Source organism: Myotis yumanensis, unplaced genomic scaffold, assembly GCF_028538775.1.
Source record: "Myotis yumanensis isolate MYYU_CA2020_CCGP unplaced genomic scaffold, mMyoYum1.0.hap1 SCAF_3, whole genome shotgun sequence".
Taxonomy (NCBI): Eukaryota; Metazoa; Chordata; class Mammalia; order Chiroptera; family Vespertilionidae; genus Myotis; species Myotis yumanensis.
The window spans coordinates 88,371,768-88,382,558 of record NW_027223754.1 but is presented as its reverse complement, the minus strand read 5'-3'; the positions used below and the strand labels follow the sequence as shown (position 1 = coordinate 88,382,558).

Here is a 10,791-nt window from a genome sequence, read left to right as displayed (position 1 = left end):
TTTAAAAAAAAAAAAAAAGTTGCTTTACAAGAGTAGTCTTTATTAGATTCAATCACTATTACATTACCTCATCAATACAATATTACATCATGTGCTCTCTCACCTCCCCTTTTTATATAGCATAAACACAATATTGGGGAGTATGATACTTATTTCAAAAGCACTCTTTAAAAAAGGAGGGTTCAGGACTGTACAGTTAAATTTCACTTTTATCTTTATACTACCTAATTTGAAAGGCATATGTAAGATACTACTTTTGAAGGAAAGTATCTGACTGGAATCTTTGACCAAATCTGAACTACCACTGTTCTCTAACAAATGTCTAACAAAAAAAAAAAAGAGAACTATGCACTTAAAATAGATTTTATAATAGTTTATATTTGCACATAAATTCTGCCACATTATTCAGGACCACCAAAGTAAAATTCTTGAATCTTTCACTGAAAATGAAAAACCCATCTGTCACCTGTTCCCAGTAAAAAACTGATTGTTCTACAAAATCAGGCGATTTAGTCAGATAGGAACTGAAGTGTGAAAGATGGTCTTTCCAGGTTGAGAACTCATCAAATAAAGACCTTTCTAAGAATATAGTAGGACCGAAGAAAATGAGAAGGCCAAGCAGAATGATTACTACAAACTTATAAAAGCTCCAGGGAATCTTGCCAATGAGTATGCCAGTGTCTTGAGGCAAAGAAAGTTTATCCACATCTACTAGTTTTATGTCTTCCCACTGACTGGTATCAAAGTTCTTCATTAAAGGGCTTGTGGGCAAATTAGAGGGAGGTAAAGGAGTTTCCTTGATTACTTTTATTTTTTCCCTGAATTCCTGCATCTGTTGCAGAAATATGATTGGTTCTGACACGTCTTTGAAGGCCTCAGCAATGTTAAAGGCCATTCGTTGTTCCTGTAAGATGGTATTGAGTTTGTTAATCTCTGGGTCATAGGCTTGCATAACTGCAAGTTTCATGGTCTCAAAATCAGAAAGGATTTCATTCTTCTTTTGATCTAATGTGTGTTGTAACTTCTCAAAAAATTCCTTCACTTTATCTGAATCTTTAGTCAGTAACTGTAGAGATTTCCTTTTGTTAGTTTCCAAGGTATCCAAACGAGAAAGAGCATCTCCCCGACGCCAGGTCTGAAAGCTCTGAAAGAGGGACTCAAAGGCATCCCTTTCCTGAGCATAGGCATCTTCAATAGAACAGAAGACATGTTTGGTGTGGTCACCACGTGTAGCACAGATTCCACAAATCAGCTGCATATCAGTCAGGCAGAAAATGTTGAGAGGCTGCCCCAAGTGTCCTTTGCACACTGGCATTTTTGGAGAGATCTTGATCTTGTTATACTTCTCCACAATACCCTTCAGGGAGTAATTAACCTGCAGGCTATTGACTCCAGAGGCTGAAGTTTCCTTACGGCATGTGGGGCACTTGAATGGAGATGACCTCCACAATGAGTTCCGCCCAGTCCCCTCTAAGATCCCTTCTAAGCATTTTTTGCAAAAGTTGTGAGAGCAAGGCAAAACTCGAGGATCATCAAACAGACTGCAACAGATTGGGCACGTAAGATCTTCTTCAAGCAGCTCCATCACATCCTACCATAGAGAAATAAACCTTTTATTTTATTCCAGTAATCTCCACTTGCACTATGTAATAATTACAAGAAACTATATTCATATATATTAAAAATAACCTTTCACTGAAATAACAGGGCAAACAAAGGAAATAAGTAAGAAATCTGGGAAGGGAATGCACACCAAAGCAGATTGAATCTGCTGGGACTAGAACACACTCCTTATTAGCAGGGCTCCCTGTACACAAGGCCTTTGTGTGGGCTTTCCAACAAGTCTTTGGCTGACAGGGTTAGGACTAGGACAACTGCAAGTTGAGCCAGCAGCATCCAAGTGATTGTTTTAAAACAGAGAGCTGACTACTGCTGTCAGAAACAAAGCTACTCAGTGTCTGAGTAGAATGAGTTCTTTAGTCTGGGCCCACAATTATAAAATGTGCTATTTAAAAGAAAGCAGCACAGAAATATAAAGCCAAGCACGTATTCTCATGCATACTTTTATTTTAAAATGGCATTTTTGCCTGGCCAGTGTGGCTCAGTGGTTGAACATTGACCTATGAACCAGGAGGTCAAGGTTTGATTTCTGGTCAGGACACATGCCGGGGCTGTGGGCTCAATCCCCAGTAGAGGATACTACAGGAGGCAGCCAGTCAATGATTCTCTCATCATTGATGTTTTTATCTCTCTCCCGCTCCCTTCCTCTCTGAAATCAATAAAAAATATAAATAAATATGGCATTTTTCCTACTTCAAAGGCAAAATTACAATTATTAAAATGATAGGTAAAGACATAAAATGAGAGAGTTGTAATTCATTCTTCCTTAGATAATTAAATGCATTTTTTAAAATAGCAGAGCAGTAATCAAAGCCATCTTGTAGCATTAGTTTTCAAAATGGGGTAGACAGAAACCTGGGTATCACTAAGACTCTTTCAGGGCATCCATGAGGTCAATACGATTTTCATAATAATACTGAGATGTTACTTGCTTTTGGCACCATGTTAACCACTGCACTGCAAAAGCAATGGTGAGGCTGCTGGAAACTTAGCAGGAATCAAGCAAGGCAACACATAGTACCGAACTGTGTTGTTGAGTCTGTATTCCTCTCACCACCACATCAAACTGGGGGTAGCCAGTTTCATTTAAGAATGTTCTTGATGATGCCGAAACCGGTTTGGCTCAGTGGATAGAGCGTCGGCCTGTGGACTGAGGGGTCCCAGGTTCGATTCCGGTCGAGGGCATGTACCTGGGTTGTGGGCACATCCCCAGTGGGAGATGTGCAGGAGGCAGCTGATCGATGTTTCTCTCTCATCGATGTTTCTAACTCTCTATCTCTCTCCCTTCCTCTCTGTAAAAAATCAATAAAATATATTAAAAAAAAAAAGAATGTTCTTGATGAAGCAGTAACAAGTATTCATTTTATTAAATCTTGATCCTTTAATGATAAAATAGGAAGTAAACACACAGCACTTCTGTCACATACCAGCAGACAATTGCCTAGAGGAGAAACGCTTATGTGACTGAGTTGCAAGCTGAAACGAACCAGCTGTTTTTATCATGGAACACCATTGTTACTTGAAAGAACAAGTAAAAAAAACTATGGCCATTTCGATTTATGTATCTGGCAGAGATTTTCTTGAAAATGAATAAAATGAGCCTATCACTTCAAGAGAAAAAACAGTATTTCTTCCCAATGATAAAAGTTGAGTTTTGGGGTGAAAACTAGACCTTTGGAAAACATTGTCATTTAAGAGCTTGATAACTTCCCATTAATTAAAGACTTTTAGTGAGAGAAGTGGTGATAATAATAAATGTGGGGGTTTTTTAGTGGGAAGATTACTATATGATAAAATATGTCAAGATTTGCACAACACAGTGAACGAACAAGTTCAATCATCAATGCATGTTACAAATTATGCATGGGTAAAAGAGCAAAAGACCAAATATATTAAAAAATATGATTTCAGATTCCATACTGTAACTTAACCCTTAAGAAACTACTGCTTGTTGACTTATGGTACAGAAGCAAAGATCCCCAATTATCAGAAAAGGCTATTAAAATATTCCTCCCCTCACCATCTACATATCTGTGCAAGACCAGATTTTCTTTGTTTATTTCAGCCAAAAGAACTTACTACAGCAGAGGCAGATAAAAGACTCTAGATGTTTTCTATTAAACAGTAATTCACCCAAATGGTTCAATGGTTAAAGCATAGGCCTGCACACCGGAGGGTCAAGGTTCAATTCCCAGTCAAGGGCACTTACCCTGGGTTGCAGGTTCCAGGTTTGATCCCTCCTCTCTGGTTGGAGTGGATGTGGGAGGCAGCCAATTGATGTCTCTCTTACATCACTGTTTCTCTCTCTCTCCTCTCTCCCTTTCTCCCTCTTCCCCTCCCCCTCCCATCCACTCGCTCTAAAAATCAATGGAAAAAATATCCTTACTCTGGTAAAGATTTAAAAAATAATAATAAATAAATAATAATTCATTAAAGAGATCTATATGTAAACCAATGCCACTCTTCTCACAAATGTCTCAAAAAAGTTGTTTTTCACAAATTATTTATGTTAACATGTAATAGGTTTATCTTGTTATTTAAATTAATATCTTAAAATTTTTCTGTTTTCATTTATAATACAGTAAATATCTACTGTACTGTACACATGTAAACAAAAGCTTCTCAATGCAAAGCTTATTTATTTTTATATGAACATTTTAAAACTTCTTTCCTAAAATTTTTAAATAGTGCTATATATGTCCTCATTCAGTTCTAGTTAGGGATACACACACATATATATGTATGTATAATGTTACCACCACAAAGTAATAAAAAAAAAGGGTCTAATATTCAGAAGGCCATTTTATAATAAAAAATAAGTAAGTAATTTTTTAACAGTAATTTTAAGAGTCACAATTAGAGTTACAATCCAGAAGATAAATAGTATTTAAAAGATAAGCTGAGCTTGCAAGGCTAATTAGTTTATAGTTTTATGTTAAGTTGTGAAAGATATACTAATATACTAGTATGTAGAACTAAAGCAAAGATTATTCTGTCAAATTTAGTGTCATATGGTAAATGTGTGATGAGCTGATTTTTCGGAAAACTCTTTTGTGAGACAAATCATACAACCTTTGAAAAGCACTGGGAAGAGAATAGCTATGAAGACTGGTGTGCTAGCTGAAAACACTGACTCTAGTCAGAGAGGGAAAACTTGAATATCCTCCGATCCTAGTCCTGGTTCCATACTTTATCACTTCTACTATCATCTTTCACCTATGAATTCTATGCGAAGGCTAGATTTTGGAGTAGATAGTAGAAATAGGAAAGTAGCAGGGTTTACTTATCCTTGTAAAGTTAATATTTCCAGAGAATCCTATTCAAGCATATTAAATAAATAAGAAAGAGAAAAAAAAAGGATGCAAAGTTGGGATGAGGAGGAGAAAAAGAGCAACCACGGCAAAGAGAAACTTTGAAGAAAACTGAGGATACTGCAATAGGAGCCAAAAAGAATTTTAAGGCAATTAAGTATGATCAAAAGTAAAAAGAAAATGACACACAGAGGAAAATTTAGAAATAATAAAGTCATCTCAAAGCCATAATCAACTTACAACTCTTAAAATGAACCAGAGGAAAAAAATTACTATTTGCAAAGTCCCTTTTTTATAAATTGCATCAAAATTCTGATAGATCCTATTGTTCCATTTTTAATAATATAGCATACAAATTTCGGTTTATAATTTAAAGATTCTTATTTTCATTCACTTTAAATACTTTTACTTTCTCATCCCTTAGCTTTATACTCAAAACTGTCTCTATGACAAAACTATGTGACCACTTCCATAGCTGACTTTTAGAGAAAATTGAGACATAATATTCTAATCCAAAAAACCATGGCAAGTTTACTGCCTCAAAAGTTTAAAATGAAGCCCTGTCCAGTATGGTTGTTGGTTGGAGCGTGGTGCCATACACCAAAGGGTGCATGAGGGAGGCAACCAATGGATGTTTCTCTTTCTCTCTCCTTCTCCCTCTCCCAACTTTCCCTCCCCCCTTCCTCTCTGAGTAAAAACTAAAAGTTTTAAATGAAAATACACAATAAGATTTTGGTCTCATTACCTGAAGAGTATGCTTTACAGAAAACGAATTTATAGAATTTTCTTAAATTTAGAATTTTCTAACACATAAAATCTGAAGAAATCAATAAAGCTTACCCCTTTGAAGAAACCAAAGCGCACAGCTCCTCTTTTGGGGGCTAATTTTCCTAATAGAGAAGAGAAGCTCTACTACCATCCAGAAACTATATAAACAAAATTATTGTTCAGTCATAAATTTCTACTTAACCAATGTCAAATTATGTATATAAAGGCAACCAAGTTTCCCAAGATTCATTTCTTTTTTTGACTGTGTTTCTGAATACCAAAAGGTGTCAATTGGGAAGCACCAAAATCTGTTTTCCCAACAATTAAATATTTACCAAGTTTTTTATTTTTTAAATCTTCACCCAAGGACATGCTTATTGATTTTTAGAGAGAGGAAGAGAGAGAGGGAGAGGGGGAGAGAGAAACATTAATCCCATAGCCGGATGCATCCCAACAAAAGTATGTGCCTTGACTGGGAATTAAACCTGCAACCTTTTGAAGTACAGGACCAACCAACTGAGCCACACTGACCAGGGCAAAAATTTCCCAAGTTTTATAGCAACAAAGAAAGTAAATGAATATACCACCTCTTTGTCTTTCAACTATGTTTTCCTGACATATTTATAGTTTAAATATACTTTTTCATTTATATAAGTAAAATTCACTCTTTGGTGTACAGTTCTATGAATTTTGACAAATACACAGTTGTACAACAGAACCACAGATTTAGTTTTAAGCAAATTTTCAAGGTATATCCACTGAAGGAAAACTACAAAAACTACATTAACAATTCTACCAGGAATGGTTATATAGATATAGCTTCAACAGTCTCTATAGATATAAAACAAAACATTAAAAATGGAAAAGCTAATACTTACAAAGGAATGGAGCCATAAAATAGATATTAAAACTAATCTGTGTGTATTAAGACTTCTCCCTCCTACAAGTCCTTTGTTTTTATTTTTTTTATTTTTATTTTTTTTAAGTCCTTTGTTTTTAAATGATCAACCCAAAATCATTACAGTGCAAAAGGTGTTCATTTATTCATTAAGCGAAAGTTATTTTTTTTTAAATATTATTTTATTGATTTTTTACAGAGAGGAAGGGAGAGGGATAGAGAGTTAGAAACATCAATGAGAGAGAAACATCAATGAGCTGCCTCCTGCACACCCCCTACTGGGGATGTGCCCACAACCAAGGTACATGCCCTTGACCGGTATCGAACCTGGGACCCTTCAGTCCACAGGCCGACACTCTATCCACTGAGCCAAACGGACCATTAGGGCAAGCAAACCTTATTTTTTAAAAAACCCTATTTATTAAAAGAAACATCCCTATAAAGTTTTAAATTTCATTGGTTGATAGCAAAATGAAGTTGTTCAAAATATTACCCATGATTTCTTTTCAAATCCCATTAAGAACAAAAAGAAAAGCCAATATATTATACTTCTTATCTTACAGATTTAAACCAAATTTCCACTCTCTTTTGAGGCATCTTTGAATTCAAGAATTTCAAAGCAGTATCCAAATACCTAACAAGTAACTAGATAACAAATATTGAAATTGAGTTTACAGACAAAACTAAATATGAGAAGCTCTACTACACTGAGATATCAATCTTCTCTTGGAACAATGCTTAGAATAAAAGGGATCACCTTTTTTTCTTTTATAAATCACTTCCTCTAAGCACACTAATTAAGCTTATTTTCAAGTAGTATATTCTATTTTATATGAGATCCATTAATAATGCTTTCTTGAAACTTAGTAAGGATCCAATAAATAATTATTGAATGTAGGTAAGGATATTTATTTTTTCTGTATATTTGAAAATGTTCACAATAAAAAGTTGGCAGAGCCCTGGCTGGTGTGGCACAGTTGGAGTGTTGTCCTGTTACACCAAAAGGTGGCTTGTTCAATACCCAGTCAGGGCACAAAACCAGGTTGCAGGTTTGATCCCTGGTGGGGGAGCATGCAGAAGGCAACCAATCGATGTTTCTCCCTTTCTCTCTCTCAAAAACCAATAAAGCAGCCTGGCCAGTATGGCACAGTGGTTAAGGGTGGACCTATGAACCAGGTCTCAGTTCGATTCCCGGTCAGGAAACATGCCCGGGTTTGCAGGCTTGATCCCCCCAGTGGGGAGCGTGCAGGAGGCAGCTGATTGATGATTCTCTCGCATCATTGATGTTTTTATCTCTCTCTACCTCTCCCTTCCTCTCTGAAATCAATAAAATATATTTAAAATAAATAAATAAATATCAATACCTCTCCCTTCCTCTCTGAAATCAATAAAATATATTTAAAATAAATAAATAAATATCAATAAAGTAAAATGAAAAGAAAAATGTTGGCAAAAAGAGAACAAAACTAAAAAGGATGGCCAATTATAAGAAAACCATACTGAGCTAAAAAAGCAAAACTTCAGAAACATTAAATATGCTAAGCATCACAAAGAGCTTAATCTGGAATAGTATTATTTTATAAATTTAAAAATGTATTATTCAGGTCTGTGAGGAGACTGACATACTATACTTGTCTGGCTCTCAGTCTGTGACCTTGGACAAAACATTTACACATAGCCCTGACCAGTTTGGCTTAGTGGATAGAGCATTGGCCTGCGGACTGAAGGGTCCCGGGTTCAATTCCAGTCAAGGGCATGTACCTTGGTTGCGGGCACATCCCCAGTGGGGGGTGTGCAGGAGGCAGCTGATCGATGTTTCTCTCTCATCAACGTTTCTAACTCTCTATCCCTCTCCCTTCCTCTCTGTAAAAAATCAATAAAATATATTTAAGGAAAAAAAAAACATTTACACATACTAGTTTCTGTCCTCATTGTACAACTGTTTTGAAAGGTATCTAATAATATGTGAAAATTATTTACGAAGTTTTTAAGTACTTTATATCAATGTGTTATTACACTTCATTCTGGCTTTTACAGACCGTTTCATAACTTACTTCATCAGTAAGATGAAGATTTCTAATATCTCAAAAAAAGAATATTAAAATTAAGATATCACATATTTCTGTGTCTAAAAATAGTTTATCTGCCCAGCCAGGTGGCTCAGATGGTTGGAGCATCATCCCATACACCAAAAAGGTTGTGGGTACAATCCCTAGTTGGGGCACATTCAGGAGGCAACAGATCAATGTTTCTCTCTCTCTGTCTCTCTAAAAAAAAATCAATAAACATATCCTTGGGTGAGGATAAAAAAATAATAAATAAAATAGCTTATGTAATTGTTATGTAGCTTTTGCAAACACAAAACAAAAGTTAACTATGAATCCATATAAGACTAATTAGAAATTTCCTTCCAGATATTTCTAATCAGATTCCTAGTAAGCAAGGCAAAATGAAGCTAGAACAGAAGATCCACCAGCTTGGAAGGCCCACCTACTCAGAAAGTTCAGTTTTCAGTTTCTGGACTAAGGTTATATTCTCAAAAACAAAAGTCCAGGTTATTACCTAACTAGTACAGGCCACTCAGAAAAACTGGTGTTTTTTTTTCTCTTTTCTTCATTCTCTTATATGTACCACTATTTCACCTTGGCTCTTTCCTTTGTTTATTCTTCTTTTAACTCATCTTCTTCATACTTGTTTCAATGAGTAAAATCTCTGGTTTCCTCTTATTCTTTTCTTATTCCCCACCCTTTTCATCTTTCTTTTCCTTTTTTACTTTTCCCTGTGACACCTGATAATTACCCAAGATATTATTCTACTAGAGGCCCGATACACAAAATTTATGCATGGGGGAGGGGAGGTGTCCCTCAGCCTGGCTTGCACCCTCTCACAATCCGGGACATCCCTCTCACAATCTGGGACCCCTTGCTCCTAACTGCCTGCCTGCTTGCTTCTTACAGCTTGGCTCACAGCTCCTTAGCGCTGTCCGGGAGGAGGGAGAGGCTCCCACCACTGCCACTGCCTGGCTTCTGGTTGAGCAGCGTTCCTGCTGTGGGAGCGCAGTGACCACCAGGGGGCAGCTCCTGCATTGAGCGTCTGCCCCCTGGTAGTCAGTGCATGTCATAGCAACGGGTCATTCTGGTTGTCTGGTCGTTCCACCATAATGGTTGCTGGGCTTTTATATATAGATAGATAGATAGATAATCCTGTAAGTCTGCAGTATTAAATCAGTAGGGTTTTTAGATACCCAGTAGATAATCATTATCCCATTTATGTACAACTACTGAAAAATGTATATGGACTCCAAATGGTGTTGAATCCCATTCTCTTCCACTGAGGTGAAATCAATTTGAATAAACTGTGTGTCTGAATTACAGGGAAATATACATACAGACTAAATTATTCTCCTATTCTGGTACCAACCATACCCAGATATTTATCTTTACCTGTTAATAGTTCAAATCAAGTTAATTTAAGTTCCAACTACTGACTTCTGCAAAAGTTATAAGAACCAGAAATGTCTGGTTTTTCTCCCAGAAAAACAGGTTTATATGAAGGTGACAAATTCTTACCCCTAAAACAAATTGTCTTCTTTAAAGCCATAAACTTGGCAATCATAGACCTAAATTATTATCCTAACAGGTTGGTACCTATTAAAAGATTATATCAACTAACTCTGTATTTGAGGTTAATTCCAGTTTTCAGAAAGTGCTGCCAAAGTCTAGCATTCAAGAGACAACTAACTAGATTTATTAGACAAAATTATTCACTGCACCAAGTGAAAATAGGCATTTAGTACATAACTGATAAGTACCACCTACCAACTAATAAGAACTTATTTCTGAGATGACTATTGGAAATGTAATTGGTATGAACAATGTTCCATTTGTTCAGTGTAGAATGATATACACATCTTATTCTACAGCATATATCAAGTTGAAAGCTAATGGTGCTAAACTTTAAGCAATTTTTAGGTTGGCTATATTATGCATGTTGGCACTCCATGCTTATGCCACAGAAAATACAATAATTTAAATTATCAGCAAAAATTTTCAATTCAGCTTTTCCTTAAAAATGTATGTATTTACATCTATAATGAAGTTAATTTAAAAGAGTTCATGTTGCCTGGCCAGTGTGGCTCAGAGGTTGAGCACTGACCCATGAACCAGGAGGTCATAGTTTGATTTCCGGTCAGGG

At 36.1% G+C, this 10,791-nt stretch overlaps 1 protein-coding gene and 1 long non-coding RNA gene across 15 annotated transcripts in view; one reads left to right on the top strand and one right to left on the bottom strand.

The window, feature by feature from the left end:
- Nucleotides 1-10,791, top strand: part of LOC139006642 (uncharacterized) — a 109,571-nt gene that overhangs the window by 90,745 nt on the left and 8,035 nt on the right. The gene's annotated exons all lie outside the window — the stretch shown is intronic.
- TRIM13 (tripartite motif containing 13) overlaps nt 20-10,791 on the bottom strand; it is a 78,333-nt gene continuing 67,561 nt past the window's right edge. For all 10 annotated transcript variants that reach the window (XM_070409090.1, XM_070409091.1, XM_070409089.1 and 7 more), the window contains one exon: nt 20-1,591. In XM_070409090.1, the coding sequence (XP_070265191.1) occupies nt 365-1,585 (1,221 nt within the window). In that variant the 5' untranslated portion in view covers nt 1,586-1,591 and the 3' untranslated portion in view covers nt 20-364. The remainder of the gene's footprint in view (nt 1,592-10,791) is intronic.